Source organism: Musca autumnalis, unplaced genomic scaffold (genome assembly GCF_047663935.1).
Source record: "Musca autumnalis isolate F117 unplaced genomic scaffold, ASM4766393v1 scaffold_1, whole genome shotgun sequence".
Lineage (NCBI taxonomy): Eukaryota > Metazoa > Arthropoda > Insecta > Diptera > Muscidae > Musca > Musca autumnalis.
In genome coordinates this window covers 118,587,948-118,614,893 of record NW_027411644.1, presented here as the reverse complement: position 1 = coordinate 118,614,893, position 26,946 = coordinate 118,587,948, and the positions used below count along the sequence as shown (strand labels likewise).

The following is a 26,946-nucleotide window of genomic DNA, read 5'->3' as shown; positions in this document are numbered from 1 at the left end:
TACAAACATTTGTGGTTGCATGATGACTGTCAACAATGAACGGCTACATTGGCAAGCAACCCATATTTAAGCAATAATCGACAGTCAAAACTGATGGTGTGTACCCCTATAGTTGTCAAAAAGTAGTATTATCTGTCTTCTATAGTTGGAAATGTAACTGCTTTGGAAAAACTGTGAGGAACCTAAAGCTTAGTTTAGAGTATACACTTATACGATGATTGAGTGCATTATCTCGATTTATTTGATATATATTGTATGAAAGTGACAACTTAAATCCACTAGATTTGCTAAATCAAGCATGGTCTAAACGAACTGTAAGAACACAAAGAAAAAAATTTAAGGCTGACTTCCGAAACGTCAGTTGCTTTCTATTCGTGGGGTTCTTAGATCGAGTTCCACACTAGAGTAATTTTATGAAAATTCAGTAGTGGGGAACTCGATCTAAAGAACCCCTAGTTTCATGCACGAATACAAAGCAACTGACGTTTCGGAAGTTAGCCTTAAATTTTTTTCTTTGTGCGTTTAGACCATGCTTGATTTAGCAAATCTAGTGGATTTAAGTTGTCGCTTTCGGAAGTCAGCCTATCTCAAGTGTTTTCCCGCTTTGTAAACCTAGGGTTATTTATCAGCCAGGGAAATGTAGGCCGACTTTTGATTATACGCAAGTTTACACTTATACTTCAAAATCCAAACGATTTCGCGTAATTCCGAAACAAACCACACGGGTTTAAACTGATTTTTTTTGTTGATTTCAAACATGGCACAATAATCAAGGTAGATGCATCAGCGCAGCTGACTGAGCATGAAATTTCGCAACAAATTGTGGCAAATTGAATAAGTCATTAAACATATTCAACAAATTAGATCTTTACTGCTCTATGTAGAAAATTATAGTAAATTACACTAATTAAAAAGAAATATTTTGTAGTTGAGACATCATAATTAATTTTTTCAATTAATATAAATTCTAAATATTAAAAAATTGTCCCCTTTTTCTGTTCATATAATCGTTTATCGATTGCTGTAATTAGGTTTCTCTACTCTGCATATTAGCCGAAAAAATAATTCATGTTCGTGACTCACTACTTCGTTTCTTGTTTTGCTAATTTAAAGAATGACAAAACTAAACGTATTCTTGTTTATATTGTTATTAAAAATAAGCTTCTCCCTTTCATTATACGGAAGTTTAGAACGTATGTATTTGTATTCAATTGCATATTTTTTGTTCATTCTTTTCTTTGCTTTTGTCTATTGTTTACCATTAAAATTAAATAGAATTTTGCTGGAATTAATAACAACTTTTTTCGTACAACTTTATAGATTGATGTATCATGATTCAAGGTGCTAAATGGTTTGATACCATGATTTACCAAACATATACTGATTTATATTTAGACTGAAACGAAAACGAAGCCAGGAAATGTTTAAAAATTTACAGAAAAGTTTTAAACCAAGATAGAATTTTAAAGTGAATTTTTAATTTTCTTTTTACTCGATATTTTGACAACTATGACAGCTATTATATGACTGAAAACTTGTTAGTGATTATCGAGGAAAATATACAGTAACATTAACATTTCATGAAAACAAGGGTTCCCAAATCAAGTTCCACAGTGGAGTAATATCATGAAGTTGCTGTAGTGGGGAACTCGAGCTAAGAATACCTAAAAGTTTCAATGAAACCATCGACTTACTCTAGTGGTGACTATTTGTGGCAAATACGCCATTAATTTGACAGATGCTCAATGGAATTGATAACTTGAAGGACGAATTTTATTGCAACCTGTTTGATGTAAATGTATGATTCATAATTTCTTTTAAACCTATTTGATGTAAACAGGGTCTTAGTGAAACGCGTGCCTCGTTAACGACATGCAGCCAAAGAAGTTACACTTGCACCCTCGTTAATATTAAACTTTATAATTTAAATCGTTAAGCGCTATTAGAGTTTTTGTTAACCTTCTTTATGAGAATTTATTTCACGTATACGCAAGGGAATTGACATTTGAAGTCCAGTGGATTTATTAAATGCGGTTATATATAAACGTACTATTACTCAATTAAAAAAGGATTTAATTAATGATGATTCCTTCTTTTTCGACAAGTCTCATGTTTTTATAACAATAACTTTATTGAAAATATTGAATTTAACCTTAAAATCCAACAAACATTTGTATTTATTTATTGTTTTTTTTTTCTTATTTTTTTATAAACATTGTTATTGCAATTTAGTGTTTTGTTTTGTTAGTGTTTTTCGAATAAATTCAGCACACAACAACAAAAACGTGACTCGATAAAATGTCGTTTTGTATAGACGAAAAAAAGCGGAGCCGCTATTTTCACCATAATTTCATTTTATTTCCGTGACGACGAATTTCACTTTCAGTTGTTGTACTTGTGTGTGACACTCAATGAACCTATTGTTAAATTAGGTTGATATTTTTTTTCGTTGTTAATTATTATTTATTGTCGTTGTTGACGAATTTCATATTACAACGTATCGTTTTCTTTGTCATCATCATCCACAACCGTGCAAATATTTTTGTTTGCTTGCTTTTTTAGAAATCGCATTAAATAAACTGAAAATTGACCCTAAAATGCAATATGTGTTTATAGACTACAATTGTTTGAGGTGCAATTTTGATGGTGACAATGATAATGTGAAATTTATCTATATTACAAAACGTTTTTGTTCACCAATCATATACTTTCATTATTCGAGGATTTTTTTATGAATAGATTCGATCAATAAGTGGTTTCAGTCTTTCTTTTTTGTAATTGCCAAATTGTCTAGAGTTCATTGTATGTTTCAATCATTACATGAGGATTTTTATTATGAATAGATTCGATCAATAAGTGACTTCAATATCTTTTTATGTAATTACGAAATTGTTTGAACTTCATTGTATGTGTTCATAGATAACCTTAATTATTAATGTGAAATCATCAGCTCTATCACATGATTAACAAATAATAAAACAGCATTAACCCTTCAAAGCTCGAATGCAAATCGAACAAAAATTTGTTGTGTTGAAAGTGCGTACTAAATGCTAAATATTTTATATATCATAACACTTAAAATACTAAGTTTATGAAAACAATGCAATTTATAATATAAATGATAAGCTTTGCTACAACCACATCTTTTCTCAAAATGCCCAAGTTTTAAAGATAAAAAGAAACAAAAACAAAACTTTGTAACTTTTCTATCAATCCTCGTATTTCTCTTAATAAGACTAAACAGCTTTCATCAAGTGTCATCTATTTATAGACAGCTGTCATTTTCTTAACAAGCTATGATATGGTGTTGCAAATTGAAAATTGTTCAAGCATTTAATAGATAGAAAGTGTTGACAGTTAATTTAAAAAGAAAAAAGAAATATTTGTGAGAATTGAGGTTCTTTTTAATTATATGAAATTTAAAAAAATTATTTTAGTATTCAACAACTTTCACCTGAAACTCTAATCTTTTGTTTTGCTTTTAAATTTTCTATGGCGTATTAATCCAAATAATAATAAACAACAACTTGATTTGATTTTAAATGTTCACTTTGATAAGATGATAATAAAAAGGGATGTGTAGCGCCATTTTCTTTAAATAAACAAAAAATATATATATATATTTTTGGATCTATAATTCTGATATATATTTTTCATTATTTAAATCAATAACTTAATATTTTATTTGTATTAAGATAATCAAATTAAATCAATTCAATTGTCAAATCAATTACATTAAGTGGGTAGTTTCAAAAAGTATGTTAAGTGGTTGAAACGAAGCAAACCCTCCTTTCCCCTATTATGAATAAAAAGACACAGAGAAAGGGAACGATACTCCAAAAGAAAGTAAAGGGAGTTTTAGGATTGCCGTATCTCAAGAGCGTCAGTGTCAAACTTCGTCGTATTTGTTAAATGTTATTTTTTGATCTTGAATAAGGCCTTGTTTACATTAGAGCTTTTTGCTGGGTTAACCTTCTTTATGAGGTTTTATTTGTCGTATACGCAATTGACTTTTCTTAATCCAGTTATATGTAAACGTACTAAAAGCACGATTTACACGCCCACGTAAAAAGTTGTTTTAGGAGTTTGAAGTTTAATCACTCGTACAAATGCCGTTATACTACATCTTTTTCTATGAATTCACCAAAGAATTTGACAAAAGAGCGCGCAATTTGCTTCCACAGCACGTGACCCGGATGCTGTCCATTTTGAATCCACATCTTGTATTTTGATGTAGTACTTTGAATTGAATTTACTGGCACTCTGTGGAATGCGTTTTTCATCCGTCCAAAATGCAAGTCATTGCAAAATATCCCAGAATAAATAAAATTCAATTATTTAATTAATTCTCTTTCGAGTTGAGCTGTTAGGCCTTTAGAGATACATTGAAAAATTAGGAGTCTACCGAAGTCCCACGCATCCAACCATTACACTACGTTTCACGGGTGGTAAATCCGATCTTCAGGTGTATTAGAATGTTGTTTTTGTGGCAGACGAAGGCAAAGCTTGGTAACTGGTATATATATCGAACTTCATTAGATAAATGTATATGCGAAATTATGTCAGTTAATTGAAACTCCAAACTTTTCCTATAGTCCTGCTTTGGTAATCCCATTTTTCAATGTTCACAAATACTATGGTAAGTTTTATTCCTACATCATTAGTAATTGCTCTTCTATATCAGAAGATTTTATTTTTTTTTTTTTTTGATCATCAATTATTGTCTACTAAAGTTTTGACAAGTTGATGGTGGCTTAGAACGCTAAGACGCCGGCAACCTTGACACTCAGTTGTCGGAGACCCAGGTTCGAATCCCAGCCTGGCTCATGCTGAAATTATTTTTTATTTTTGCCTTATTAAGGCGAAGGCCATTTATAGTGATATTTAATTAATTCTCTTTCGAGTTGAGCTGTTAGGCCTTTAGAGATACATTGAAAAATTAGGAGTCTACCGAAGTCCCACGCATCCAACCATTACACTACGTTTCACGGGTGGTAAATCCGATCTTCAGGTGTATTAGGATGTTGTTTTTGTGGCAGACGAATTATTTTTTGTGTGAAATTAAGAACTTTGTTACATAACACAAATTATAAAAAGTCTCGATTAAATTCAATCACAACTTAGTTTACTTCCTCCGCTTTCCATTTTATATTTAATTTTTCTTCATCATCCAAAAAGGTTTATTTGTAATGTCTAACCATAATCAGTTCATACCCAGCAAAAATACTCATTACAAATTGGCCTACTTTCTCATTATTTTAACACGGGCATGTCATAGGGAGTAAGTACTTATTTTTTGCCATTAAAAAGTAGATAAATAAGTAGTTACTCCCTGGTTACTTCAAGTCGTAACTACTTATTTAAGTACTTATTTATTTACTTTTAAGTGCCAAAAATAAGTACTTACTCCCTATGACATGCCCGTGTTAAAATAATGAGAAAGTACGCCAATTTTTAATGAGTATTTTTGCTGGGTATTTCTACTTGGACTCCAACTTCACTCCGTTAATTATTTCCTTCTCCTGAATTACGGCAAAAATGTTCGCAAATTTATTTTGTATTTTTTAATTTATAACAAAATCTACTTTTTTTTTGTCACTGGAAGAACCGTATCGCTGCTTATAAAATGTAACGAACGGAGTGCATTTTTCACGTCTCGGTGTGGTCTGCATCGAAACATGCAGTGAATTCCCCACTCTACATTGCACAACTTCCATTTTTTTTCTGGGAAATGAACACTTTTAGATTTATAAATCAACTCAATTTAAAATATCAATTTCATAGCTTATATGACAAATAAATTCTAGTTTTAAATCCACTCGATTTTATTTGACATATACGCTATGGAATCGAAATTTGAGATCCAGTGGATTTCGTAAGTCTAAACGTACTTTTAAATTCGCCATTTATTAAAACTCACTTGATGTAAATGCGCTATTATTTTTTGCTCAAAAAATAATTAGACACTAGGTAGGAAAAAGTCTCATCACTGATGCCACATTCACATATTGGAAGTTATTCTGAACGTAAATTCCCCGTGAGTTTTTTTCACTTTCTCCCTTAAGTTGAAACGGAAGAAAGACAAAACCCACGGGGAATTTTCGTTCAGAATAACCCCCCATATTTTTTCCAAATAATTCGCCATTGGCGGAATTCTCTGACAAGAAAAGTGTCTTCCACGGATATTTTGCATGGAGAGCTTAAATAAAACAAGACGTGGATAGGGTGATTCACACAAGGTAATTTATGCCCAATAGTCTTCATTCCTATGTTGTGTTCACACTAGGACAATAACCTTGTAGCCATTTAGCAACAAATCAAGTTAGTAAACTTATTCATATGATTAATTTGATTTGATCGTCTGAATGTATTGGAACAAAATTGGCTAAATAATCTACTTAAGACTCTTATCAAATTCTATGGCGTTTTTTTAAATTAAAAACGCATTTACTTTGGCATAAAATTCTGTGTTGTAAAACTGTGATTTGTAAAACCAATCGATTATCGTCAGTTGATAAGAGAGGGGCAATTGAACCGTGATTTATGATTGGGCTATTATGATGATTTTATAACAACTTGTAATAATCTTTTTGAATTGAATGGAAATTCACGACTGTGAAGAATGATTGTAATCTCTCTATGTGCATCTTCATAATGCAACTAACTGCAACATGTCGAATGGAAAATTACGACAATTGTTTACTTTATCGCTCTTAATGCATATGTATATGCATATGTATGTGATAAGAAGGTTTATTCTTTCAATTTGTTTATTTAGCGAAAGTCAAGTGGTCAAATGCCAAGACATTACAAACTGATTATTTCCACTTAATGACAAGTTGATCTACTGGAAGGAATACCAATTGAAGAAGCAAATAAACAAACTACTTTATGTGTGTTTAAACAACCATGTAAGAGGATATTTTTAAAAATACTATACATCACACATATTTTCAAAACTACTGAAAAAATTCATTCTTATATAGATTTGTGTTATTATATAGTCTATTGATTGGCGATGATAAATGATACGGTTGACTACCGATACATTCATTCCATCCAATTTAATGGTGGTAAATATTGAATTTCTCCGCTTGTTACTCATTGATACTTGAATGCCGCGTAATGTCATCCATCGGATTTGTTTTGTCGGTAATTTGATGTGCACCTTAAAAAAACGTGTATTTAGCAATAAAGTACATACTGATTTCTTGAAAATGAAATTTGTATATAGAAAACTTTTGAAATCAAACCTCAATTAAAAACTGTTCAATATTCCTACATTCAATACATAATAACTTAATATAGAGATTTATATGAATTCTTGTTATACATAGAACTCATAGTAGTCACTTCTATAGCAACGTGATGCTATGCTATGGTGCTCGAACTAAATTCTATGGATATAACTCAAAACTTGTTTTGGAACGTCTAATACATTCGGAGATAGCTCCCAAAATTTGTTAGGAGTTATGCCCGCAATGTTTTCAGGGACATAACAACTTGATTTACCTATGTTGGTGATGTAAAAACTTTGAAATGCCCGAGGTTTAGCAATGTTTTCAAGTTTTCAAGCAAAATTATTTGTCATTGTATAAATGTTTTACACATTTCTTCTACTGACTTTTCTGCACAACTAATAAATGCGAATAACATATTTCTGTATAGTTTTTGTTCGATAGTGTTCTAGGCCATTAATGTGTATACACTGTATTCATTTTTCTGTGCAGACTACGTCAAAAGTATCTAGAAACTTGACTCATCATCATTATTGTTAATGAACATTTCCGAGTATACGAAGAAGAAGAAGACTTTAAAAACTGGTTTTGATGTTTAAAAAAAGTCATTATTAAGTTCAGTTTTTCTGTTAAAGATGCCTACAGTGAAAACGTGAAAGAAGAAAAGAACCAATGAATGTGAAGTTATGGTTAACATGACTCTAAAGTGATGTAAACGTAGCATTAATATTTGTTATTGTGAAAATGATGCAAACATAGCCTTAAACTAACAACGTCATCTACTAAAATATAGTAAAACTGAATGGGGGTTATTCTGCATGAAAACTCCCCGTGAGTTTTCTCACTTCCTCCTTTAAGTCGAAACGGCAGTGAGACAAAACTCACGGGATTTTTTCATTCAGAATAACCCCCAAAATCTCTCATCCCAATGTGAGGTTTTTTCTACGTTAATAGTCATGAATCCCCAGCAAAATGTTTGCATCCATGCATTCCATTTTTATACCCTACACCACACAGTGGTTAGGGGTATTATGTCTTTGTGCATTTGTATGTAACATACAAAAGGAAACGAAATATACCCACAGTTCCTTTTGGGGATATACATATAATCACTTTCTGAGTCGATTTATGCGTGTCTGTCTGTCCGTCTGTCCATGTATTTTTGTTCGCAACATACAGGTCGAATTTTTTGTCCGATTCAGCTGAAAATTGGGGACTACAACTTTTTTAGCCATAGGAAGAACGCTAATGCTTTTGGTGAAAATCGGTTCGGATTTGGATATAGCCCCCATATATATTTTCGCCCGATTTCACGTATTTGCTGCACCAAACACGCTATATATGTCCGATTTCGATGAAATTTGGAATGTGTGACTGAATTCAGTCTAGAAATAAATGAGCCAAATTATATCGAAATCTGTTCAGATTTGGATATAGCTCCCATATATATGTTCGCCCGATTTCACGTATTTGCTGCACCAAACACGCTATATACGTCCGATTTTGATGAAATTTGGAATGAATTCGGTCTAAAAATAAGTGTGCCAAATTATATCGAAATCGGTTCCGATTTGGATATAGCTCCCATATATATTTTCGGACGATTTCGTGTATTTTCTGCTCCAAACACGATATATAAGTCCGATATCAATGATATATGGAATGTGTGACTGAATTCGGTCTGGAAATAAATGTGCCAAATTATATCAAAATCGGTTAAGATCTGTATATAGTTCCGATTTATATTTTACATATTCACAGTGGTGTAGGGTATCATATAGTCGGCCCCGCCCGACTTTAATCCTTTCCTTACTGGTTTATGAAATGACTAATGAATTTTACAAGAGAGTTGCGGCTAGGATGCAGTCCAACTTTAGTCGAAGGTCACCCTAGAGTGGTTTCGTGAAACTAATTGTGTTAAGGTAGTCGTTCTTAGGTTCTAAATTAACACAATTAGTTTCACGAAACCATTCTACACCATTTTCACATGTAATTCGAATAATTTCAGTTGTAATTCGAAACATTTCACTTGTAATTTGAGAATTCCAATTGAATTTCGAATTATTTCATTTGTAATTTGAGAATTCCAATTGAATTTCGAATTATTTCATTTCTAATTTGAATTTTTCATTTGCGATTTGAATTATTTCATTTGTAATTCGAATTGTTCCATTTTGATTTGATTTTTTTTCATTTGAAATTCCAAATGAAAATTTTCGATTTACAAATATAAACATTCAAATTACAAATAGAAAAATTGGAATTACAAATGAAATAATTCGAATTACAAATGAAAAAATTCAAATTACAAATGAAATAATTCGAATTTCAAATGGAATTCTCAAATTACAAATGAAATATCTCGAAATTCAATTGGAATTCTCAAATTACATTTCACTTGTAATTTGAGAATTCCAAATGAAATAATCAAAGTACAACTGAAATTCTTCGAATTACATGTGAAAATGGTGTAGTGTGACTTCCGACTTAGTTTGCATTTTTTATGTTAAAACAACATTTTAGAAACTTTTGCACTCTTTTCTGTCTTTGGAGAATGATGTCGCTGTCGATGTAGGTATTTACAAATTGGCTTCCTTGTAGGGATCTCTAATCAACTGTTTATAAAATGTTACGAACGGAGTATGTTTACTCCGTGCAGTGAAATCACAATTCTACATTGCATAGGAAGAACGCTATTGCTTTTCGTGAAAATCGGTTCAGATTTGGATATAGCTCCCATATATATGTATTTTCGGCTTCTTTCAAGTATTTGCCTTACCAAACACGCTATATATGTATGTCTGATTTCGATGAAATTTGGAATGTGTGACTGAATTCGTTCTAAAAACAAATGTACCAAATTACATCGAAATCGGTTCAGATTTGGATATAGCTCCCATATATATTTTCGCCCGATATCACTTATTTGCTGCACTAAACACCCTATATCTGTCCAATTTTGATGAAATTTGGAATGTGTGGCGGAATTTGGTCCAATAATATGTGTACCATACTATATCGAAATCAGTTCAGATTAATATATGTTTCCAATATATATTTTACATATTTGCAGTGGTGTAGGTTATCATATAGTCGGCCCCGTCCGACTTTGATCCTTTCCTTACTGTCATTTTTTTTAATAATTTTTTTAATTATTATGTATTTGCCCCAAATACTGGTTTTAAGTGCATGTGTAAATTAGTTTTATTTTTTTAGGGTTATGTGGTTTCTGCTATCTTACATTTCGTGGCGACTTTGACATATATTTAAAAGATTCTGATTCTGATTCGTCTTTTAATTCTCATTTTATTCCACAGTTTATGTTATAATACCACTATTTTTTGTATATGACTGACATTGCATGAGGTATCTTAATAAATAAAAAAATCATTAGAATTGTTTGTTCATATTAAATTGAAACATCAATTTATTATTTTTTTTAGAAACTTCCACTTTTGACAAAATAATTTATTCCGTACTCTTGCGCCTAGAATATTTAATTACAAATAACACGTTTGTTTATATACATTTTGTTAATCGGCCAGCAACAACAACAAATTACATGGAGTACATTGTAATAGTTCATGTTATTTTAAACGTTTTTTCATTATTTTTATATTCAAAGTCAACGTTATTTTTATACATTATTATTAACAAAATATAGAAAAAACCAATACAAAACACTAGACGCAATTTGTGTTTGTAACTAAGCGCGCAGCATGAAGTGAGATAAGCCGCCGCCGCCAGCCACAATCATTCAAAAATGGCGCCAGGAAAATTAAACAATAAATTATGGCAAAAGCCAGCCAACTAACAACAAAAAGGAAGTCATGTAATGTCACGAAAAATATTTTTCTAGACTATAGACCCGTAATTTCCAACATCCGTGTTTGAACGAACGAACGTACGTCTCCCCATCTGGTCTCACAAAACTAAACGTCCATTTAAGTCAGTCAATCTGTCCGTCTTGAACGAAAATGCCCGTCATACTTTTTTTAAACATTGTCTAGTAATGACGTCTATCTGTCTAAAGTGATCGAAGAAATTTAAACTTTGAACGTTAACAAACTTTTTTTTTTAATTTTTTCCTTATTATTTTTCAATGATAACAATTTCATCGTCTTATTAAATTGTTATAATTAAATTTATAAAATAATTTAAAGCATTTATTTAACGGACGGAATTTCTCCTTCAAAAAACCCCCACAACAACAGCAAACATGTGTTATTGATTTGTTCGTTCGTTCGCTTGATCGTTTTAAATAAACAATAATTGCCATTGTATTGGAAGAGTGAAGCAGATGTAGTGACATCTAAAAAAATTAAAAGCATTTGCACTATATTTTAAACCTTGACATACATACATACCTACCTACGTATGTCGTTTATTTATTTGCACGTGCTGCTTAAATGAATATGTTTAAGTACATTTTAAGGTCCACTTTTTAAACAAGTATTGAGATATAATCATTTTATCAGTATTTTCACAGTTAAGGTGGGTCCACCACTTCAATTAAATTGATCAAAAAATTTGAAAAATGCAATGAATTACTTTTAAGGAATGTATATTGAGTAAAAAAAGTACGAATGTTTGAGATAACTAACCTTATAGTGTGTCTAGACACGGTGCGCCTTAACTAATTTTAAATGGAAGGTGCTTACACCTTGGAAGTTTCTGCAGATTCTGAAACTAGAATGCTCATAGATAAGAAATATCAAGAAATAAAAAAAATCGCCGGAAGGATTTTCAAATAAATCGCGATTTAAGTTCACATTTTTAGGGGTTCTTAAGGTTTTCACGATTTTGCTTGGAAACCGCGAGTCCTATGCAAATGGGCACAAAGAACATTTTGTAGCTGTGAAAATTCTCCACAAGCATAACATTTTTATAAGAGCAAATTTTACCATTTTTTGTCGCATTTTTAAAGTAAAGTAACATACATTTTTAAAGTAAAGGAACATACCATGTATTTTAAATCACTAGAGTTGGGCAATCTAGTTCCTAGTTCACTGTCCTGGTTCCAAAAAGTATACGTTATATCATACAAACTAACTTATGAAATTAAATATACGCAGTTTTTTTTCATACAAAAGATGTGGATGATTTGACCTACGTAGTGAACTAGATCGTTCGTTCAATTCAACTAGGTTGGCACAACTCTAGAAATCCCAACAACAACATTTGATGTTGTGCAATGTAGAATCGTGTTTTCACTGACATTTGATATTGTGCAATGTAGAATCGTGTTTTCACTGTATGCCTGGATGCAGTCCAAATGGATAGAGTCGTGAAAAATGCACTCCGTTCATTACATTTCATAAGTAGTTGTTTAGAGAACCCTTATAGCAAAAACAGTTTGTAGATCCATAAAAGCAGTAACATAATTTCCCAGTAAACAAATTTGGAAGTTGTGCCATTTAGAGTCGTGATTTCACTTCATGTTTCGATGCAGTCCACGCGGAGTTGTGACATTTTGTTCGTTACTTTATATAAGCAGTTGCTTAGAGATCTCTACAAGCAAGCCAGAGTGTAAATCCCTATAAGCAGCGAGATCATTCTTGCACAGACATGCACAGACAAAAAAGAATGCATGAATTTCCAAAATTTTGTTATAAAATAAAAAATAAAAAACAAAAAATTTGCAAAATATGTTGCGGTAATCCACGAAACGGATATTTTTAATGAAATGAAGTTGACCTGACCCTTTTCCCCATTCGATATGACCATCCGGAACTTTCTGCGGTTAACCAATCCAACGCTGTAGCCGATTGAACTCAGTCATATTGAAAGGAAAAAAGTACATGTCCGAATACTATAAAATTAAGTGAACAATAAAATAAAAATATTTTCGCGAAAATTTACATTTTTCATGGTTTTTTGCTTTTGTATATTCTCCGTACAAGATAAGCTTATAAAAATTCCAAATTGTATTTGGATCATCACTCTTTAATAGTGGTGGTACGTTTCTTCTTTCATGCATATGTATGTATATTTTATGAAAACTTAAATTTCAAAAGTGAAAAAGTGCATGATGCGAACATTTGTGGTCCATAATTACTTTTGGTGATTTATGCGCCTAAGTCCCCAACATCAGATGCAATCATAATATTTTGCGCATATTTGCGCCATTTTGAAAAATCTAATTTTTATCAACTGAAACCATTGAAATATTTAAATATGGAAGTATTAACAAAGACATTAACAAAATTGGCATTAACATTGGCAACGTTTGCCAACACAAATTTTTGGTCTGTCGAATAACCATGGGTCTTATTTATCAGAATGTATCATAACTTTTGATATATGATTGCGCCATTCCGAAAAATCACGCCTTTTTCTGAAATAAAATTGGAAAATTTATGTAAAATAATTAAAAAAAAATAAAAAATATTTTGGCAACGTTAGCCAACGCTCATTTTTGGTCTGTCTTAAACCGGGGCTCTTTTTTATCAGAATGTATCATAACTTTTGATATAAGTTTGCGCTATTCCGAAAAAACCACGTCTTTTTCTGAAATAAAATTTGAATAATTTATGTAAAACTATAAAAAAAAAATAAAAAAATATTTTGGCAACGTTTGCAAACACTAATTTTTGGTCTGTCTAATAAGCGGGGGTCTTATTTATCAGAATGTATCATAACTTTTGATATAAGTTTACGCCATTCCGAAAAATCACGTCTTTTTCTGAAATAAAATAGGAATAATTTATGTAAAACAATTTAAAAAAAAATAATATTTTGACAACGTTTGCCAACACTAATTTTTGGTCTGTCTTATAACCGGGGCTCCTTTTTATCTGAATGTATCATAACTTTTGATATAAGTTTGCGCCATTCCGAAAAATCACGGGTTTTTTCCTCATATAAAATTGGAATAATTCAAGTAGAAATAACAAATCGAATGGATATATATATGACTATATAAACACACACTGTCACCAAGGCTAGTTCTGAATGGATGTACCAATTTTCAGCTTGATCGGACTTATATTGCGCTCTTAGTGCATTATTTACCTCATATCGGATGCTAATATACATGGGAGATATATCCAAATCTGGACCGATGTTCATTATTTTCTACAGAAATAGTCTTTGGACCGAAGATATGATTTGTGCAAAATATTATATCAATAGGAGTATAAATGAGCTTTTCAGGAGTTTAATCAACTTTTAATATACATTTCCCCTCTGTGCTAGGTTTCAAATAATTTTTTTCCTATTACCTTTGGACTAAAATCTATATCTGAAGAAATACTACAGCTAATTTGATTTCTATTGTTAAACATTTTTTTTTAACAAATTGACATTCATACAAACACATTGATATATAAATACTATCTATTGGTCAAAAACTCCCTACAGACATGACAAGATAGTGCTAATTTGCAAATATTGAATTTGACGTATGAGTTTTAAGTTAATCTAATTATTGTATACATACATTCAGAGGCGTACGCAGGGGGTGTGACAAGAGATACTTAAATATCTGAAACATACATACATATTTCTAAAATATATCCGATTATTCGAATACACATTAGCATTTTCAGTAGTTCTACTTAATTACTATGTATAAAATATAAACCAAAAATGTGCTTGCATCGCCATATTGCGGTATAGATTAGAGATAAAAACACATTTTCACATTTTTTTAAATTTTATAACTAAATATAAATGTTTCGTCATTATATTTAAAGACACATACATATGTACTATATAAAATTATCAAAAAAAAAAAAGAAAAACATTTGTTGTTCCCACTACTGTCAAAGTACGAGCCGCACCCCTCTCAAGGTTGTTTTCTCTAGTTGGCAAAAAAGGCAAACGTGATTTTTAGCATTTACTATACTTTTGTTTCGTTAAGGCAATAACCGTTGTTTAGAAAAAGAAAATGATTTTATGATTATTCTAACTTACCTCGTGTACTTATTCTCCTGGTAACAAATGGAAATTTAAAAATACAGGGAAATTTGAAGCCAGGCATTAGTCATTAATGCGACACAAATTTGATTTTTGACATAAAAAAAACAAAATCACTGCTACCAAAATAATAAACAAATCTGAAATTCTGCTGTTATCATTGTTGATGACGCCAAATAGAATTATTAAACATTTTATTTGAACATTGGCCAAAGCTAGCAAGGAAACAATATGATGAGACAACCCAAGCCTAATTATCAATCTATTGATTGTTAGACGGCAATAATTAAACATTTTATTTTTTGCACTCAACAACCTAGTCACCTTGTTCAAAACTGGTCAGTGTCCCCTGGCACCTTATCTTTGCAAGCTGATTGTTGAGATAGATACCACCAAAGACAATATACTCTTATTTTGATTTTGCTACTACGTTTCGAGTAGGGTCCCACCGCCGGGTAAATACTAACCCGTAATCTGTTAAATTTATTATTTACAGTAGTATGTGTATTTTAACGGTTGCTTTCGCTTTGCTATAAATATTTGAAATTGTCATCATTACGTTTCATTCAAATCACAATCAGTTAACAAAATGGTTAAGAATACATTTTTTGAAAGACGTTTGGAGCGCTTGGCGCGTTACCGTGAACATCATTTACGCAGAAAAAGTGTAAGTTTCGAGAAGAAAAGAAAACCGAACAATAAAAACATAATGTAGAAGGTCAAGTGGTTGTGAAGTGTTGAGAATATTTAATCGAATTGAGAAAATGTTTGAACGCAAAAAATGTTAAAGTAAATTTGAGAAAAATATTCAAAGTTGGAATTTTATGTTTTTAAATTTGAAATGAATATTGGAAAAAGTGAAATAAAACGACATTTAAAAATGTAACTTTAAAATGAGTTATAGTTAGTTGGCATATAGCTGGATTTAATAAACCCACGGTGTTTCAAATATCACTTCCATTGCGCATACCATCAAAATATATCTTACAATTTTCAATACGGGAATTATAAAAAGATCTAAACATTTGTTTATGTACCAATTTTTTGTCCAGGTTTTGCTTTCACTGCCCTAAAAGTAGAACGACGCTGCCGTTATTGTAGTGAAATAAATGCCCCTTATCCAAATGACATTCTGGGACTAGAATCCAACTGCATTCATTGAAATGAGAACTGCTCTTCTGAATACATAATCGGATGATATAAATTTTTGGCGTTTAAGACGAAGATTAACTGCAAATAATGAAATGATCCAGGACCTTCATTGCGACTCCAAGGAGAAATTAAAAAAAGAAAGTATCAGTCGGTTTGCCGACAGAGATATACCCTCACATGTGTGAATTGAAATTTTCTTCTATGGACAGATCGAATACCGGCTACACTTCAAAATCTTTTTTTGTCCAAAAATTATATACTCAAGGGGTTTTAGAACTTTGTGGCCCTTTTTGGACGTACGAACTTGCCGACAAAAACATTAAAGGTCAAAAGTGTTGCGAAGGAGATACCTGAAGGAATGGACAGACATTCCTTTCGATACATATCGCACCCACCAGTCAGTTCAGTGGGTAACCTCATTATTTAGTGCTTTTGGACAATTATGTCAGGAGGCAAGGTCTGTAAACAGGACCACAAGGAGTAGCTTCTGTAAAAACTTCCACAGATCATCTGTCCGTCCTTAATCTGCACTTTAACAATAATGTTGAACTGCAATTTCCACAAATTTCGTCCTAGAATACAAAGAACATTAACCGAATTTCCCTACAAACCTATTTAGCGCAAAAGTTTTTCAAAAAACAGACAACTGTTTGCACCTTTCTCTGCTTATTGTTATTGTACTTTTAATGGTTATTTCCCCGAATAACATCAAATGCTGCGTACATTCTGAACACGTTTTTTGTTAGCATTGTTTTTTTGCATTTTTGTTTATAATAGAAAAAATGCAAATATTGGCACAATTTATTAACAAACAAAATTAATTATTAATTAGCCATTACATGAAATAAAATAAGAAAAACGTAGAAACGTGAAAAAATAAAGGCAATAAACAATAACAAAACATATACTGAAGCGAAAGCCAGTTATCTACGTTTTGTAGAACTTATTAAATTATATAAATAAATACATACACTTACTTTGGTATTAACTATTCCCATGACCAAACAAGAAGAAACAAGTAATGCCATAATTATTGGTAACAGTTATAGAACACGTGGCTGATTGGTCAGTCAGTTTTATAGAAGCATTTCGATTGTGTCAAACACAAGCAAGTAAACAAGTTAATGCAAGAGATTTAAGACAATTTATTTATTATAGAAAATAAATTAAATCAACCCATTCATCATTGTCATTTGAAATATTAACATTTTTACAAAAACATCAGCAGCCATTCATCCCCATGACATTCCTTGTAAATAACTTTTTTACAATTTAAAGGCTATTGTATTATAAAAATTTCAAAATATGCAATTTTAAATTATATCGTGTATATTATGGAGCACAAATCCTATTTACTTCTTCTTTTAAGTTGTTGTAGCTTATTTGGTTAACACACACAAAACACATGGTTTCAAAAACAAAATCCGTATAATATTTACAAAACTATTCATACACAAAGCTTTGTTTTTTTTTTTTGTTCTATATTTAGATTTATTTATTTTTTCGGTTTCAATTAGCTAAATTTGAGATTGCTTGTCCATCTTGTATGTGTTATGTGTGCCAGCCAACCAAAACAACTACACTATTATGAACAACTACCCCTCAACCCCGTACAAAAAAACACCGAAATCCACCAACCCTAGATTTGTTCTTCCAAGTTTTACTATGGAGCACCATTTAAATTGAATTTTTCATTGTTGTTTTATTTTAACACACCTTAGAGATTGTAGATTAAGCACACATGTGTATCCCCAAGAAACTGGGTTCATTTCCTATTTAGGATAATGTAACCTTTTTTCTTTATGATTTAATGTTTAATTGATATTTAAAAACACCTGTACTTTTGAATACCTTTCTTTAATATATTTTTTATTTGTGTTATATTATTAAATGGTCTTTATTCTTTATTTTTATATTGTGTTAGCTAATTGTTGTTGTGATACTAATTGCCTTCTTTTTCTTTATATTTTTTCCTGCAATCCCAACAGGTGCTGTCTATGAGCAATGATGATTATCGCAAATCATCAATATTCCAAACAGGATCATTTGATTTAGATTTCCCCATACCAGATCTAATTGGAACAACAGAAATTCTAACAGAAGAGCATCGGTAAGTTAAATAAACATTTTTTTAGTTTTTCTTTTTTACCTAATTAACTATTTCTTTTTTTCTTCGTTTCCCATCAGTGAAAAACTTTGTGGCCATTTACCTGCACGCGCTGAAGGTTATTCTTGGTCATTGGCCTTTAGCACATCTCAACATGGATTCTCATTAAATTCATTATATCGTAAAATGCAGAGACTCGAAAGCCCCATACTTATAGTTATAGAAGACACAGAACATAATGTAAGTATTGTGAAATTTTAGAAAGAAAAGCGGTAAAGGTTTAGAATTAACAAGTAGGAAAAGCGTTAAGTTCGGTCGGGCCGAACTTTTTACACTCTCCACCACAAATTTCTGCCATTTCGGTTGATTAATGTGGCCACAACCTTCAAAATACCGAAAATCGGAAGGTACCGTTCTATAGGGGCTATATGATGGCGTGGACCTATACCTAAAAATTTATGGGGGAAAGTTTTATACCCCCAACGAAGACTAAATACCAAATTTCAGCCATCTCGGTGTGATAATGAGGCCAAAACCTTCAAAATACCGAAAATCGGGAGATATCGCCCTATGGGGGCTATATCAAAACGTGGACTTATATATAAACACTTTACGGTGGAAATGTTTCTTAGCCTCTGGAAACACAAAATACAAAGTTACAACCGATTCTGTTGTCAAATGGGACTAATAAATTCAAAATATATTAAAATGACGCGTACTTTATATGGGGCGTTATATGGGGGCTATACCAAAACGTGGACCTATATAAACCAACTTTGGTAGGAATGTTTTTTGGCTTCTGGAGACACAAAATACCAATTTACAACCAATTCGGTGGTAAAATGGGACAAATATCTTAAAAACTCCTTAAAACGACGACGCGTCACGCGTCATTTTGTATGGGGGCTACACGAAAGCGTGGACCTACATAGCCCGCTTTCAATACCAAAAGTCCTACGTACATATAATAGATTTTCCCAAAATTACATCCACCTTCGTCAATCCGTTCGGACGCTAGAGTGATTTCCAAATTTCGCAATTTCACAAAACAACAGTTTAGGTGCTTTCTGCAAATCCAGTTTAGGCGCTTTCTGCAAAGATAACATCGTGACCATAGCTAAACATAGCTTGTCCGCGAATTTTCCCCCAAAAATAAGATTTTTGTATGATATGAAGCGTGTATTTTACCAGTTCATTTGTGATGTGTTTCATTCACCGTTAATACTGAGATGATATTTTTATCTGCGAAGGGTCATTGACTTCCTGCCATCTTTTTATAACCTCCTCCATTAAGAGAGTTGAAACATTGTGAACACATCATTAAACTTGGACTTATCTTAACAAAAAATGTTATACGCTTTGAGAATTTCAAAATTTCAATTTTCAAAACTATCGATTGCGAGATATTAGAATGAACACAATGGACCATAAGGTCTCCGAGTGGAGTGGCTGTCCAACACGACAGCTGCGCGTCCTTTAACCTAACCTACCTAACCTAGGTTGTAGGATGCGAAGCTGCCGATATCGCAGACCCTCGAAGACCGGCGATGGTACATAGGAAGGAAGAGAAATTAGGAAGGAGCTGTAAAAGGGAAAAGAAAGTAGATAGAACAAACGAGGAATTATGGAAAAGCTAAGTTGTACTTAACAAATTAGATTATGACCCGTCTCCCGAAGTATCTTAACGGGGCCGCAGAACCTATAGATGTAAAGTAAGAAAATGATGCAATTCCATGGGCACCAGACATCATATGTCTTTTGTTTGTCAGTCTCTTTCGCATCTTCACATAGGCTGTTGTACTCGCTGTTGTTGTCCTCCCACTTACTTATTAGTAGATAGCGGAATCATATGCAAATGCATATATGGCTAGGATGGTCGTAGAGAAAATCTGATTAGACAGAAACTCGTTTTATTACAAAATAAAACGAATTAGGCCCCGAGATTTTTGCAAACTTTGCATCTCGTGCATATTTTTACATATTTGCATAAAATGAGCATATACAAAACCATATGCAAAAATATATTCAAGGATTTGTGGTCTAAATATCCCACCGAAATGGCTGAAATTTGGTATTAAGTCTTCGTTAGGGGTATGGAACTTTACAAGTGAAATCTGTCCGCATAGGTCCCGTCTTCATATAGCCCCCATAGAACGGTACCTACCGATATTCGGTATTTTGAAAGTTGTGGCCTCAATATCCCACCGAAATGACTGAAAATTGGTATTTGGTCTTCGTTCGGGGTATAAAACATTCCACCCGAAATTTGTCGGCATAGGTCCACGTCTTCATGTAGCCCCCTTAGAATGGTACCTCCCGATTTTCGGTATTTTGAAGGTTGTGGCCTCAATATCCCACCGAAATGACTGAAACTTGGCATTTTATCTTCGTTGTGGGTATAAAACTTTCCACCTGAAATTTTTCGGTATAGATACACTTCTTCATATAGCCCCCATAGAACGGTACCTCCGGATTTCTGGTATTTTGAAGGTTGTGCCATCAATATCCCTCCGAAATGGCTGAAATTTGGTATTACGTCTTCATTGGGGTTATAAAACTTTCTACCTGAAATTTGTCGGCATAGGTCCACGTCTTCATATAGCCCCATAAAACGATACCCTCGATTTTCGGTATTTTGAAGGTTGTGGCTGTGGCTATACATTTCTCTATTTTATTGACTTGTCTGAAGAGAATTTTAAACAGAAAAAATAGTACACACAAACATTTTTGTACCTATTATTGAAATATTTGTTGTATAAGAATATGTCATATGTTTCAATTGCAATTTAATCAGAAGCCAAAAATATGCCCAGTCCCAAAATTTGACATGAATCGGACCAAAAATAGGTGTTGCATAAAATTCCGCAGTCTACTTATTAGTAATGATCCCTATAGCAATTTTGATCTCTAACTTGCAAAGTGAGAGAAGGCTCGCAGGTCTATGTCCTGATTTTACGGTCAAATTGGTCCGTCCTGTCAGATCTTTCGGATTTCACAAAGTAAAACTTATTTACTTTGTCGAGGAAACACTAGGGACGTACGCAGGTTTGTTTTCAGGGGGCCGGGAATATACCTCTCATTTGCGAAATAGAAATCATACTCTTTTTGAAAATGTTGCTTCCAAAAAGTCATATTTGGTATAGTCCGGCCTTGATGTCGAAAGGGATCATTTTGTCAGACTCACATCTTCTAAACCGCCAAGAATTTTGATTTTCTCTTCATCTTCAAGCTTAAACATGTCAAGATATAATTTTAAAATTGTTTAAATCTATTATTGAATTCCCCATTAGAAGTTATCGAATTTCGAATTTTTGTGCTCAAGTACCACAAGAAGTGACTTGAATGGGCAATATCAATATCAAACAATAATAGTTTTCCAAGCAATGACATTTTTTCTGATTTTCGCATTAATTTTTATCTGGAATAACTAAAAATGTTTTTCAACGAAAATCTCTCCATATAAAACGGCAAATTGAATATAGAGGGAAGTGTTTATGGCCGAAAATATGTCTAGTATATTGCTTAAGGGGGTTGACAATGCCGAAAATATGATGTTATTGCAAACAATCAAAATGTTGTCTGTGATGTTTTCAATTTCAAAGCATTACCCCAACTCCTTTATCATCTTCCGAGAATTTTACAGCCTGTTTCACTATGTCGAACGAAAATGAAAACGAAAGAAAAACAACTAAACTCGTGTATGATTTTTAAATTTTGTATTTGTTTTAAAGCAAACACAAAGTCAATATTGCCATGAAAACCAAAGTTTAGGTGTTTTTCGTTCGCATTCATTTTCTTTCGACATAGTGAAACAGGCCCTTAAGAATGTCAACAAAATAATTTTCGTTTATATGTTTATTGCTTCCTGTAATTATATGCATAATAAAACATTGTAAGTTAGTGTGTCATGTTTGTTTTGTTGCGAAAGATTTATACGATTGCTTATCGCTTTACCGGTTACAGATTTCATTCCCCGATAACGTAAAAGTAATTAACAAATTGTAACTGGAAATCTTGTGCTACCGCAGTATTTTATGAACACCATTTATTTTTAGAAAAAAGACAATAAATTAACTTGTCGCACGTTCCATAAACTCGTGTTACAATGGCTATTACAATTTCATATTAAAAGAGTAATCATAGTAGATAAGCCTTAAATTGTTGCATGTGCTAAACTATTATTCAATTAAAGAAGGAAAGGAGAAGGTGTCTTTTTTTTGACAAATATGGTAACTCAGGGGATATGGGATCAATCAGATTGCATTGTAAACACATTACCAAAAGAGGAATACACATTTACAGTCAAACTTCTCTATAACGTAGCTGCTGGGCACAGCGTTTTACTACGTTATAGAGAAAATTCGTTATGAAGAGACTATTTAGTGTGGGAATATATGTTTTTGTTTTATAAAACTATTCTTTATAGAGAATTATACATTGTAGAGGTGTTTGTTAATTGTTCTTTTTTTTTTGTTTGGTGTTTTCAGGTTTTTGGAGCTTTAACGTCATGTTCCCTGCATGTATCAGATCATTTCTATGGTACCGGCGAATCACTTTTGTATAAATTCAATCCCAGCTTTAAAGTATTCCATTGGACGGGTGAAAATTTATACTTCATCAAAGGCAACGTCGAAAGTTTGTCAATTGGTGCTGGAGAGTAAGTACATGACACATTGTTGAAATGGCGCATTTTGTTTTTTCGTCTATTCATTTTAAATTAATGGGTTTCTAATTGTTTTTTATTGTTATTGTTTTTTTGTTTTTCAGTGGTCGTTTTGGTCTGTGGCTTGATGGTGATTTAAATCAAGGTCGTTCTCAATCCTGCAGTACATATGGCAATGAACCATTGGCGCCACAAGAAGATTTTGTTATAAAAACACTCGAATGCTGGGCATTTGTTTAAACGAAAAAAGTACTAATAATAATTACTATATTAACAACAAACAACAACATTATCTTCAAAGAACCTGTTAGGAGAAAAAGTCATTGTCTTATTTGTGTGTATTTGTGAATGTGAAACAAAACAAAAGAGCAAGGATGATGATAATGCTGCTGGGTACACATGGTCATCATCTGTAAACCAACACAACCACCAACTTTACAACAATTCAAAGAAACCCAACAACAGCAACAATATTACATCTTTATGAATCATTAAAAAAACTAAAACTATTTACTGCAAGCTAACAACATCATCAGCGCCAGCATCAAAAAAGAAACTACACTGTCAACACTTTCATACACATACAAGACAAAAGGGTGAAGAAAAACACCACCCCCAAGGGAGAAGAAGAAATCTAACCCTAACTCCCCCCCAAAAAAAATAAATTATTGAATTGAAACAAATCTAAACTATAAAGAAAAGAAAAACAAGGAAAGAAATACAAAAACAAACAAATGATAATATTAATTTCTAAAAACAACAAATACATATTTTTATATATATTCTTCTATAAAATAAGCAAGCATATATAGAATGTGTGAATGAATGAAGAGGAGAAAAATTGGAAGATACATTTAAATTAAATTTAATGCAAACTAGATTATAATATAAGAATCCAACAAAAACAACAACAAACTAATACGCTTTATATGCGTCTTATACCCAAAAAATTACATAAAATTAAAGGATCAGAATTCTTATTTCAAAACACATCGGCATTGATTTGATTTTCAGATTATCATGTTCCAACTCCTCTTTATGATTTGATTTGAGAAAAAAAGAAAACAAAACTTATTTAACGAAACAAAATTATTGCCATTGTTGTCATCATCAACTTCGTCGTCATCATTATCATCGTCATGGTCAGCATAATTATCATTGTTATAAATTAATTAATCATCAATCGTAATTTTTATTATTTAAATGCATACATACACACACATCTACACACCCTAAATTAAATGTGTTATTCATTTTGTCATTTATGATTTTATTACGAGTTTCTCTTGATGCTTTTATTTGTGTGTCTCTCCAAATTTTCCCTTTATTTTTTAAGTTCACGTTATTTAAGTTTATATTTAGACATCAGAAAAAAAAACAATGTTTAAGTAAAAAAAAAATATATTAATTTATAACATTTAAAAGCCTAAATGCCTAGGCACAATACCAATACAACATACATATACACAATAAATAAAATTATAAAAGAAAACTTACATACATATATACCAATATTCTCTTTTCGTGGATTATAAACAAAACTCAATTTAATTCATATGATGACCCCAGTTTTGCTTCTGTGCGATTCATATATATATTGAGTTGTCTTATAAACAAAATAACAAATTGTTTTATTTTGTTTTGAGTTCTTTTTGTTTGGTTAGAGCTATTCTTCTTCTATTCTCTCCACTGTAGACAACACCTTTCTTTGTTCTCTTTTGGACTTTGTGCAATTCAATTTTTGTTTTTGTTCTTTGACTTTTTGCTAAATATTCTGTTTTAAAGGCAAAGAGATTTTACGCCGCCGAGTGGACTACCTTTTTATAAAGAGAATAATCTGCAAAAAAGGAAAACAAGTGATTTTTTAATTTAATTTAAATACATATATTTTCGTTTAATTTTTAAGTCAATATATACTTTTTTTAGATTTTAAGTTTGAAATTTTTAACAATGAAAATAAAAAATAAACAAGCAATGCTTTAATTTTAAATACAATCGATTTGTTTTGTTTCATTTAAAATCTGTTTGTATTGGTTCCTTCTTTCTTTTGTTTAGTAATTTTTAGGAAATATGTTAGCCTTACAAATGTTTTCGTTAATTTTTATTCAAACTATTAGTTTAAAATTGTGAGTTTTCAAAAACTAAAGCAATTAGAATTCTCTTACAGTTTTTCCTAATTTCTGTGAAGACTGTTCGTTGGATTTTTTCACTTGACGGGTTATGGATAATTCGGTTGTCATTGCTATGTCTATGTCTTATGCGCCTTTCGCATATGTTATGATTCATTAACAAACATCGAAACTATCCCAAAAGTGTCAATTGAAGTTCTGGTTTGCATCCATACTCGACCAGAAATATACAACGTTACACTCTTTGGACCTAATTGGCACTTGGAATTTTTTTATAAGTTTCGATTTGATGTTGCACTTTTTGGTTCTAGAGTGTAAAATACTCCTTAGACAAAAATTTGCAAATGATTGCCATATAATTTCATTTCCGACCCACAGGATTAGATTAAATTTGAGCAAACTCTCCGATCCTTTACTTTGTCTTCTCAACACAGAATGTCATGCTTTTCGATAAATTTTCGCTCTGGGTATACTGCTAATAATAGCTTTGTTTTGCATGCATTTTAGTAGGGCATCTTCATAATTCCTTGTGACGTGGTCAAGCCAACGAAATCGTTGTAAATCAATGGGGGTTACTCTAAATGAAAACTCCCCGTGAGTTTTCTCACTTTCTCATTTAAGTTGAAACGGTAGAGACAAAATTCACGGGCAGTTTCCATTTAAAATAACCCCCAATATACCTATACTGTTGGTACAGGTTGTAGTTCACGAGACGCAGGATTTTTCTCTCCAACGCATTCATTGAATCCAAACATAAGCATTTCGACATATTCTCAGAGCGATCAGGGTGAGACTTTATTGTTTAGAAATCGCTGAAATCTTTATGGTTCAACGTACCTTTATTGCAAGCTGTAAATCGATTCCTCCTAGTCCTAACATAGTCTGTAAAAATTAAGGGGTCGATTATCGATAGCAATTATCGTTGAGTGGGGTTTCTAGTTGGCAAAATTACTTTATGTATGGCAACCTTGAACTGAAGTTGCCGAACCGGCTATTTTTCAGCAACCAGTTATTTTCAGTTGCAGTGAATATTTTCGAAGAAACAAGAAGTAAAATTGAAAGGAAAAAAATTCTCTTAACAATTGTTGATTATTTGCATGAGTAAAAATAACAATAAAACAACAGTTTGAAATATTATCTGATAAATTGAGTGCAAATTCAATATACAGCCGACAACACCGGCGAATTTCGTTTCTGAATAAAAATGATTTTTTTTAAGTTTTTGCCTTTTTAGGGGCGAAGGCCATTATTTGTGAGATTTAATTAATTTAATTAATCGAGCTTTTTATGACCTAAGGAGATTAAATTGAAAAATTGATATCGAGCGAAGTCCTACACACACACACCAACCACTATGCGACGATCGTTTCGTTAGCTGGTTAGGTTAGGTTCGTTAGCTGGTTAATATGAATGCAACATTGAAAAAAATTGATTTCTGGAATAGAAGGGGGACAAATGAGTCGTCTTTGGAAATAAAAAAAGCTTCAATTTGAACTTCACAAATGCAAAAATTGCAATCTTGGATGTATAAATAGGAGCTCCAAATGGCGAAAATTGTCTAGCAACAACAACAACATCTAATATGCCTGGGGCCTAATTACGTGATTCGATTCGATCGAGTATTTGCTCGTGAAAAAGATTTCGACACGATAAAAAAGCGGCATGACGAGATTCGATCGAAATCATTGATCGAATGTTTCGAGAGTAACCGGTAGTCGAACTATGAAAACCTATGTA

The 26,946-nt window shown here is 32.0% G+C and overlaps 1 protein-coding gene across 50 annotated transcripts in view; it reads left to right on the top strand.

Annotated features, from left to right (window-relative positions):
* Positions 1 to 25,075, top strand: part of mtd (TLD domain-containing protein mustard) — a 450,874-nt gene extending 425,799 nt beyond the window's left edge. For all 50 annotated transcript variants that reach the window (XM_073990750.1, XM_073990642.1, XM_073990855.1 and 47 more), the window contains 4 exons: positions 18,299 to 18,420; positions 18,498 to 18,657; positions 22,905 to 23,074; positions 23,185 to 25,075. In XM_073990750.1, coding sequence (XP_073846851.1) covers positions 18,299 to 18,420; positions 18,498 to 18,657; positions 22,905 to 23,074; positions 23,185 to 23,320 — 588 coding nt within the window. In that variant the 3' untranslated portion in view covers positions 23,321 to 25,075. The remainder of the gene's footprint in view (positions 1 to 18,298; positions 18,421 to 18,497; positions 18,658 to 22,904; positions 23,075 to 23,184) is intronic.
* Positions 25,076 to 26,946: the final 1,871 nt, after the last annotated feature.